The sequence below is a fragment of the Mycteria americana genome, chromosome 9 (assembly GCF_035582795.1).
Source record: "Mycteria americana isolate JAX WOST 10 ecotype Jacksonville Zoo and Gardens chromosome 9, USCA_MyAme_1.0, whole genome shotgun sequence".
In the NCBI taxonomy this organism is placed as follows: domain Eukaryota; kingdom Metazoa; phylum Chordata; class Aves; order Ciconiiformes; family Ciconiidae; genus Mycteria; species Mycteria americana.
The window spans coordinates 521761-531997 of NC_134373.1; the positions used below are offsets into that span (position 1 = coordinate 521761).

The following is a 10237-nucleotide window of genomic DNA, read 5'->3' on the forward strand; positions in this document are numbered from 1 at the left end:
ACTCCTAACATTCACTTTGCTTCCTTTGATTACTGTTGATCATGGACCTGACCTTTTGGTAGAACTGAATATTAGAAACTAAAATCTCATTCCTGAATGCTAATATCCAGCTCCAAGTCCAGCACTCCTTATGCAAAATTGCTTTGTTTTTTCCTCATGTATATTATATTTATCTATGAGGAATTTCATCTGCCTTTTTATTACCCAATGTTGTGAGCTTTTTTTCTGCTACTCTTTGCAATTGCTTCTCTTATTTACCTCCTTAAATAATTTAGTATCATCACCGATCTTATTCACCTCATTTTTTCCCCACGCACACAGTTCGCAGGTCTGCACAGAGCTTGAGGGTCTCCAGCTGTGTTGGCTCTTCCCAAGGAGACTGTCTTCATCCAGGTGTCCATTAAGTCTGTTTTTAAGGCAGACATCAAACAGACAGGCCTTCTACTCCCTGGGCTCTCTAAGAATTAGTGTCACACTTACCACCTCCAGTCTTCAGTTCCTAAGGCAGTTTTTTCCCAACATTGTTGTATTTACATCTGTGCCCAGTAGGGCGGTATCATAGTTCCTGTGGCCTTCCTGTCGTGTTTATTAACTGGGAGTTCCCTGGCACACCTCTAAACTCCTTAAAAATTGGAGTCGCATTAGCTACCTTTCATCCTGGAGAACTTGTATGGTTTGTGATGAGAGGTTATGTACCGTGACTGCTGTTCCTGCTGCCTCGTCTTTAGTTTCCTTGAACATGGTTGAGTATTGCCTGGGTGCCATAACTGGTGTTTGCTTAATTCATACGCATATCCTAGAACTATTTTTACTGGCACCTCAGTTTGAGCTGGCTCCTCTGACATGTTGCCTGTGGAGAGGGGCTCCAGCCTGGGAACCCACCCACCCTTTTTGCAAAACATTCATTGGTTTTTTTGTACACAAGAAGACTTCAATCACCACAGCAAGAGTGGTTATTATAAATGTTCATGCCTCAGCTGACTGCTGTCTACATTTGCATTTATTTTTTTTAAAACAAAAATAAATCCTTCAGCAGAACCTTTGGTGATTTTTTGGCTGTTTCCTTGGTACCTTATTCTCTCATTCACATTGGTGTTTTTCAGCTCTCTATCTCCTTTTTAATGACTCTTTTTTGAGCTCTGTCCTCAAAGAACCGTCAAGACTTATTATTTCTATAAGCACTAGCACAGAGAGCTGTGACCTTTGTTTTTGCTTATTATACCCCATTATAATAATATTTAACAATAAGTTCTGAGTGATGTTCTCTAAATAGTTTAGTTATACCAGTTTTCAAAGGAGAATAAAATATTCTGCTTTCTCTCCCAGCTTTCTCTCCCATTACTAGTTTCAGCTTATTGTGCTGTGTTCATGTCCAGATTTTGAGGGGGAAGATACAATCCACCTAAAGTGTTATCAGACGCTTTGCTTTTGAGATGACCTTTATTCGGCTGTGCTACCCGTGATCCGTCTTCAGGGACTCCTTTGCCATCCTCCAGGGTTCATGCAGATAATTAAGCAGCTGAACAGGGTGCTGTTATTTAAGCCTGTTTGAAATTCTGAGTCTATTTTTTTATTTACTTAATTCATCAAAGTAACCTAAGGAATGCAGTTGTATAATTGCCATGGAAATGTAGTGCATACTGGATGTTCAGCTTCTTCATCTTTGATTTGCTTATGCAGGTGCTTGTGATGTCACAGGTGTCTGAGGAGCTGATAGGGCAGGAGCAGGACCTGGCTTGTGCGAGTGCTTGTGATGTCACAGGCGTCTGAGGAGCTGATAGGGCAGGAGCAGGCTCAAGGAGCAAATGGTGTTTTGCAGTACTTAATGAACTATATCTGATTGCTGTACTTGTTCAATAGTGTATGGAGCGAAAGCAAAGGTAATAGTATAGATATCATTAAACTAAAGAAAAAATATGACTGACCCACTCATCATGTGGTGGCAGTTTCTTAGCCCTCCCGCCTCGGTAGTTTTGCTAAAACCAATTTTTGATTAAGAGGTTTGTCAGCATGGGTCTGTTTCACATAAGCTTCACAAAAGCAGCCTGAATTGATATGCTTTGGGAGACTCAGAGTTGAGATTTGTTTTGTGTGTACCCAAAATTTACGATTTATTAGGAACTTAGGTGCAAGCCTCGTGTTGTGTGACTCATGGAGCGGCAGTGTTTGCTCTGCAGCGTTCGGACTTCAATGGCACAGGACATGCACAGGCGTTGTGCATGAGCAGCTCCAGTTTTCAGGAGGTGTGATGCACATTTTCGTTGCCAACTGCTCAGAAGGACTGCAGAAGTTGTGATGAGGACTTTTCAACTCGCATCTTACCATAAAGCCCTGCTCTTGCTGGGTCTTCCTCAAGTGTTGCTTGGGTGATATTCTTGATGGTACCTGCTCAGCAGGCGCTGCTGTCTGCCCTCCCAGGTTGGTCAGCATGTGGCTCCCACATCCCTGCTCACCGATTTACAGATAGGTGGGTGTAGATCCGTGGCATCCTGCTGTATTTCAGCTCCTGGATGCATCTCTCCTACAAGAAATCAGAAGAGAGCTCTTCAGGAAACTTTTGTTCCAATTCTCAACTTTTTCAGCTTATATTTTAAGAAAATGGGTAATGGTAGGGTTATTTTTTATTATTTACTTACTCATTTAATTACTGGTTATCATAGTGACCAGGTTGACATAAACCAAGTGTAAAAATACAACAGCTTCAGGCAGTTCAATGTGATTGATATTTCAGAATGTTTGTTTATTTAGTAAATGAGGAATTGATTACAGTAAGCAAACTGAATTTCCCTGTGTCATTCAGACCTTGTAGGTCTTGCACGCTCTCAGCGCTGGGCCCTGAGGTGCCGTGAGACCTGGGCCAAGTGAGCCAGTCCTGCGCTCAGGTGCCCGAAGTTGGCTTAACTTTGCTTATTAGATTGTGTTTCAAATATCAGCAAGAAATGCATCCTGCTGTATAAATTAAACTTATGTTTGATTTATACAAATTCACTAGATTTTATGAAGTGCAGGACCTAGCATAACCTCGGAGCAGATTTGAAATAGGCTCTCAGCGAGAGTTGCATTAAAGTAAAAATGGGATCTTTACTTACTAGAAAGGAAAAAATCCCCTGTTTGTTTGTTCTCTCCTGGTGAGACAACTGAGACATCTTAAAGGTGGAGGTTTGCCACCCCTGTAATGTCTGCAGGATCAAAAGCAATGTGCTCCTCAGCTTTTCCATGGCACGCACAACTCACACTTGTGGCCCTGGCTGCTGCTTGCGAGCACCGAGCGCCGTCCTGCTGCACGTGCAGGAGAGGAGTTGCACGTGGTGGCAGCGGCTGCCGTGATGTTCAAGCACAGTACTGCGGTCATTACATACAGTGCATCTCTGCAGCGTTGGGGTGCTGCGGGGGGGTAAATCCTGCCCTGGGCAGGCAGCTGGCCTCGCTTCACACTTGTGTTAGACTTCTGGTGGCTTTGCTTCTCCACCAGTAGAGATGAAGCCATATTTGAGAGGTGTCGCACAATTTAACATCTGAGCAAAATGATCCGCATCCTCTCTTGAGTCCTGCATTTCGCCATTTCTGGGCACTGTAAGTAGCGATGGGCATGTAAAGTGGGGAGGCAGCTGAAGCACAGGTGGATTTATGCTGAAAGACTCAAACGTCTGCCGGTTTTGGCTTTCTGTGGAGGATGCTGAGGATGGGGCTCGCTTGATGTAACTCAGATGCCCACAGCATCAGTGCCACTGCCTGTGCTAGTCACGCCCTGCCCCAGCGTAGTCCGTAAGAAGGAGGGAATAGATTGGTAGCTTTGAATGAAACGTGCTCGACAGCTACTGAAATGTAGGCACCTTCATGCCTTGGTTTGCAAGGCGTCCTGCCGTCTCGTACCGCTGCTCTGACCTAACTCCATTTTTATGAGGGAAAATGAAAAAGCACATTGTAGGCACTTCTAAATAAGCATGACCTCTCTGAATAAGACTGCAGTCCAAAGTTATTAGCTGAATTGAAACTGTGTGTTGAAACATGACCAGGGTTCCTAGTTTCACACCCGTTTTGAAATGAGATAAGCAACATGCATATAAATTTTTGCAACAGCAGGGTGTAAGGGAACTGATTGGAGAGTTAGAACTGTCAAAACCTCACAGTATCTGCTCTTTTGTCCCACTCAGCTCGTCCAGCTACTGAGTGGGCTCTGAGAGCAGCAGTTTCTTGTGCAGGAGCAAAGCAACATTTTTTCTGCTTCATAATTATTTGCAGCTTAATAATTAGTTCATTGGTTTGCCCTGTAAGCAAGACCAGATCCTCCTGAGATGGATGTGGCAAGGTGCTCATGTTACTGTCCACACAGACCCTTGCCACAGACACCTCTGTGGTCCCCTCCGCTGAGGAGGCTGCTTTCTCACAGCTCCAGCAATGCACGTTCACCCTGCTAGGAAGGACAGAAGGAGAGAGCACTTTAGCCAGGATGTGAATGAGAAGTGCATGGCGGTATCTCCGCGAGTCGGTGAAAAATCTGCGGGAGAATGTCCTCGGAATAAAAGATCCACTTGTAAGACTGCTTAGCATTGTGATTTCAGTAGCTCTTCTGTATCTCTTACTCCCCAGTAAAAACAAAAATCAAGAGTTACTATTTACTATTGTCATTAAGCATTGCTTTTCTTTCAGGTATTAGCAATGCAGAAGCCCGTCAGCCAGGGAAAGCACCAAACTTCAGCGTGAACTGGACAGTAGGAGACACTGGTCTTGAAGTTATTAATGCTACAACCGGCAAAGATGAAATGGGTCGTGCATCTCGCCTTTGTAAGCATGCTTTTTACAGCCGCTGGATGCGTATTCATGCAAAGGTATATCTTCCAGAGTGGTAGATTTTCCACTTCTTCTTAATTCTTAATGAAATATCTGTGCGTGCTGCTTTCTGTATTCAGAAGCCACTTTCTGAGCCTGTTTTAAGCTGAGCCTGACGTTAGCTACTGCTCCATGTAGTAATGGAAAGGAACAGTGTGTTTGTTTAGCTTATTCTTTAATTTGATGATGACAGGTCCAAAACACGTGCAAGGATCTAATAATCCTTGGTTTATAGCTGAGTAAACAAAGGGTGCTATCTCCTTTGAGCTTGCCTTCTCATTTTAATTTCTTTGGAAGGATGATCCCAGTTTCACTGCAATTGAACCTACTGAGGTTTCGCTCAGTCCTCTCTTAGAAAGAAAAGCTACAAGAAAGTATCTCTCAGTGGCTTTTCAGTGTCTAGATTTCTTCCACCAAAGGAAGCTGATAATCCAGAGAAAGCAAAAGGCAGGCTAGCTGGGGTGAGACCAGTCCAAAGGGTGCCTCTGCCGTGGCGTGGTGCTGCAGAAGGGCTCGCTTTGCAAGAGGCAGACACTGCAGCTGGGTGCGGTGAAGCCGGGTACAGAGCCGTGATGGCTGGAAGGAGCAGTACTGTGTACTTGTCTGCCTTTGTCTGAACATTTGGTTTAGTAGTTCATTACCTTGTTTTAATAATAGTTTTTCTAATAACTCAGCCACTCTCAAACCATTTGGCTTAATAGTTTCTTGTCTCTCTTCTTTTCTCCCCTTTAATCCACACAGCTTTCCTCCAGCTTGCGCTCAAAGATCCTCAAGCCGAACCTGTACCACGAAACCAAGCAAGGAGCCACTGAGTATCAAACTGCCAAAGAGTGTTTGTTTAAAGCATTCCTGAAGGCAGGACTTGGAGCCTGGGTGGAGAAGCCCATAGAACAGGATCAGTTTTCTCTCACGGTCTAACTCACAGACTGCACATCACTTTGGAAAGGGGGTTGTTCTGGAAATTCCTGGTGTCCAGCATTGCTTTCTGGCATCTCCACAGCCATCAAAACATCTTTTTACTGTTTGGAGTTGGGTTTTTTCTTTTGGGTTTTTTTTTTTTGAAACCTCATAGTAACTGTTTCTGTTTTGCCGAAGTATTGAAACTCAATGATGATCTGACACATAATTGTATATTTTGTTATGGGAAAGTAATTTCTGGTGTATTTCTAGAAATACTTTTACTGTAGAAAACTTGCAGTAAGGCTGTCCTTACAGTATACAATGACTCATTTTTTCTGGGTTAAAATAATTTCTTTTTTTAATTCAATGTCATCAAGTGCATGAAGAAATGAAAGTTTCTTTAGGTTTTACACCACACTTTTAGGAAGTAGCTTATTTTTTTTAAGAGAAAATAGGTGACAAAGCTGATTCTACTCCTCTGTTAACTTGTTTTTGAACTGCAGATATTTCTAGCATATAGACCACAGAGTCAGAATGGAGTCTGGACAGCTAGTTTTTCCCCACTTCCTTGCTCCTTAAAACCAGCTGCTGAAAATTTCATGTCTTTGATGTATGTATTTATTAGTCTGTGACCCAGTTTTTAACATGCAGCTTTTTATTCTGTTTTTAAAAATACATTTACCTCCCATTTACACACATTGTGAAGTCTTCATTTTTTTTATCATTGTAAACTGGAAACAGCAAAATAATTATTTGTAAGTTAAGAAGTTTAGTCTATAATGTGCAGAAACTTGTTTAGAAGTAGGTGATTTGTATATCCCAGGAACTCATCAGAATACAATCGTACCTGTAACAGTAATATAACAACTTAAAAAAAAAATTGCTCATTTTAAGGGCACTAAGCCTGAATTGCCAAAAACAGTCACTTGCTGGGTATTGATTGATCTCCTCTCGAAGAAATGAAAAGCTCTTGTACGGACAAAAAGTTGTTAAAACTTCTTTCCTGTGAGTTGTATCTGCTTTCACCCCAGTCGTTGTGTCTCTGAGATTTCGTTGCCTTTTGGCTTTACATGTGTGATGGTCTTCATGAAGCTAACTAGGTAAGTTGCTCTCAAACATGCTTTCACTTGCTTTGACGGTTACTTGGAAAGGTGTTTTTCCTAAAGGTGTAGACACTTCTGGTTTATGTAAAAATGTAAGATAGAAGGGAAATATTGTGAGATCAGTTTGATTAACTGGTGTATAGAAGGCATTTTTAAAAACACTTTTTAGTACATGATGTTTAGGAGCGATGAGGCAATGTCCCGTATCGCTTCTCTGCTCCCATGGCATGTGTCCAAACAGATCCCTTGGCTCATGCCCATCCAGGTATCACCTGTGCTTTCCGAAGAGCATCTCAGAGATCCTCCATGTTCCCTTTGCAAATGATGAAGGTGATGCTTCATGACATGGGAGTTCGCCTGACAAAGCCAAGTCGGTGCACCGCCCCTTCAGCTGTTGGTTCCTGTCCCTCCGCTCCACCACCCCTTGCCTGTGCTGCACAGGACATCAGATCAGCGGGCTGGTCCATGCTTTGAAGTCAAGTCAACTGTTACTTTTAGACCCACGTTGGCTCAGAGATCCAGTTTAGAGTTGTGCCGGCGCATCTGCGGAGGCAGTGGAGTGGAGCATGGGTCCCTTCAGCCAGCTTCACGGCCAAAGCCTCTGTATCATGAAGCTGTAACTGGAGTTACCGTACCTCAGCCCCAGCATCGCCGGGGGGTTAGCGAATACGTGGGGTGTTGGAGACTTTGATGAAAAACCACTTCCGACCAGTCATGAATGCCAAGGAGATGTGCTGCTTCATTATTGCTCAAGTAGGAACCCATTTTCAATGTCAAAAAATGATCAAGCCTGAAAATCACTTGTGCATTAGTTGAAGCCTCTGGGTTAGTATCTTGGACGTAAGGCATTGAGGTGCAAACAATGCATTTTGGGCAGTATTATGGATAATAGCGAGCACTGCTGTGGGAAGGTGAGCAATTCTGTGGCCTAGTGATCCCTTCAGAAAAGACTGTGATGCTTCCAGAGGTTACTGCCTTTTCCAGATGCCGGAGGAACAAATGTTGCAAGCTGCAATAGACAGGCTATGTTAATTCAGCTTCGTTGGCAACTTAAGCCATCCTGTCCGCTTCTCGTTAAAACCAAGAGTGCTCCCATGGCCTCTGCCAGCCCGACAAGGCTTTTGCGGTCATCATCCGACTGAGGCTCAGACTGACCTATTCTAAAACTAGAAGGAATTTAATGGTACGTGGTCAGACTTTGCAAGCGCTCGGGCATCTGCCTTTGAGATCAACCTTGTCTCGTTCACGTTGCAGAAATTCTGTTGTGGCTGTAGTTGAATACGTGCATACCTTTCTGCAGGATCGAGGGAAAGCTGGTCGCACCATATGCGTTTTCATGAGATCATTACTGCTATTAGATGAAATGCACATTTTTAAGGGGCTCAGTCTAGTGATAAATGAAGTCTGATAATTTCCAGCAAATTATTTTTACCCATCTTCCTGAAGTGCTCATTCAAAACTTGGTGTGTCTCTGGATTTTTTTGATGACTAGGAAAGTATTAGCTCGAACTATTTTTTTTATGAAGTCACAAATATGAGCAATATATTTAAGTATTATTATAGACATAGTTTTTTAAGCTGTTCAAATGAACGATTAAAATTAAGATGTAAAGGAAATATGTTCCATGCCAAAACCTTTTGATGAAGGAATGGTGTCGGGTTATTTATGAGGAATGAGTTCTCTTGTTTATAATTCTGGGCTTTTAAAAAGTAAGACGTTTTCCAGGGTTGTATGCGATCCATATCTGTCTTCTGGGAGTCAATAAAATACTGCTTGGCTTCCTTCACTTGCTTGTTCCTTTTCGTGCAGTTAATACGTGGAAAGAAGTTGGGAGGCAGAGTTGTGATTGCTGATGCTCCCATATTCCTCACAAATCACTGTCACCAAGCAAGAATGGATAGCAATTTATATAATTTCGAGCGACTGCAAAAGATGAGACAACTCAGCTTCCGGCAGCTGCCGAATTATGTGGCTGACCTTTCTGTTGGGAGCTGCGAGTCTCCCCGGTGGGTTGGGAGGCTGAGCGGTCTTGTCTGAAAAGCCTGGGCTGGGTGGATGGGAACTGGCCTGCACAGGGACCTGCAGTGCTGCTCTGGGAGCTGCTTTGGTTCTTTTAATTATTTTTTTTCTTATTTTTGATTGAATATGAGTGTTTGTCTCAGGATCTTCAAAGGACTTAAAATAAAGAGTAACAACTTTAATGTTGATGAATACTTGAAATCTAATTTAAGGTGTTTTTCTCCAGATGACAGTCTAGCTATAATAAAGTTTGTAGGTTAGTAAAATAGATAATTTTAAATATAGATGTTTGAAATATATATGTTCTGCAGGATTGTTTTAAGAAAATTTGGGCCTAAAGGTTAACACTTGAAATACCGGTTATGGCTGTACTCAGGACCTGGTAATAACTATAGATTATTTCTTACCGCTTGTGTGTGATGCGTATTGTGTGTAGGAGCTTTTTAGCAACTGTTCTCCCCCAACGGCGTGGATGTCCACGTAGCTCTCGCAGCCCCCGCTCACCCTCGTGTAGCTAGCGATGGTAGTCGTGACTCTGCGTACTTAGGAATGTACAGCAACGGGGTTTCTGTACAGTTGGCGATTTTGATCTTCTCCTCGTCTTAGAGAGATCTTCTCACGACTGGTTACTGCATAGGAAACTCAGGAGTAGAAGATTTCTGAGTGCTATTACTCTGTATGTCCTCTAAATCTACAATAACTTGCAGCTGAAAGTCTAAGGCTCGGAGCTGGTGTTGCATTTCATCAGTCCAGTTCTGTGATGCCTGAGTGCTGTCTACCCAAGGGAAAAAAACCAGAACTCATCCTGCTCTTGCAGTGAAAACATGCGTGGGATAAAGCTGTTGGTCCAGAGTGCTTGGTAGCACGAAGCAGAGCGTGCGTCTCTTGGAAGAGTAGTGCTGCCTTTTGAAACCAAGCTGTCTTTTACAAAATAACCAACCAGGAACTGAGAATCAATTCTAAGAATTGCTGAGTCGTGGTCACCACATAATTGAGATTTTTTTTTTTAATATCAATGGTTTTCTAAATAGCAAAGATTATTATTGCTAGTCCTTAAATTAGACTTTAATGCTTGGGAGGCTCGTGCTTGCAGAGAAGCTGCGCTTTGAATTCTTTGCATTTTTATCGTCATAAAATGTCCACTGTGAAAATTATCCCAAAGTTTACTGGAAAGGAAGAAGAGCTGCAATTCAGGTATACAGTCAGAACAAAAGTGTCTAGTGTTACTTAAAACCTAAGAACCCCCAGAAATAAAATGTATAAAATATAATTATACTGTCTCAGAATCGCCATGTGTTTTTTATTTTTGGTTGGGTTTTTTTTTCCCTACTGCTAAGTGATTTCAGTTGAGTTTAAAAGATTGCGTCTTCGCTTAGTGCGCTCC

At 42.6% G+C, this 10237-nt stretch overlaps 1 protein-coding gene across 3 annotated transcripts in view; it reads left to right on the forward strand.

Moving 5' to 3' along the window:
* The window catches only part of ADARB1 (adenosine deaminase RNA specific B1), an 86627-nt gene extending 78007 nt beyond the window's left edge, over nucleotides 1-8620 (forward strand). For all 3 annotated transcript variants that reach the window (XM_075512605.1, XM_075512604.1, XM_075512603.1), the window contains 2 exons: nucleotides 4651-4829; nucleotides 5572-8620. In XM_075512605.1, coding sequence (XP_075368720.1) covers nucleotides 4651-4829; nucleotides 5572-5748 — 356 coding nt within the window. In that variant the 3' untranslated portion in view covers nucleotides 5749-8620. The remainder of the gene's footprint in view (nucleotides 1-4650; nucleotides 4830-5571) is intronic.
* Nucleotides 8621-10237: the final 1617 nt, after the last annotated feature.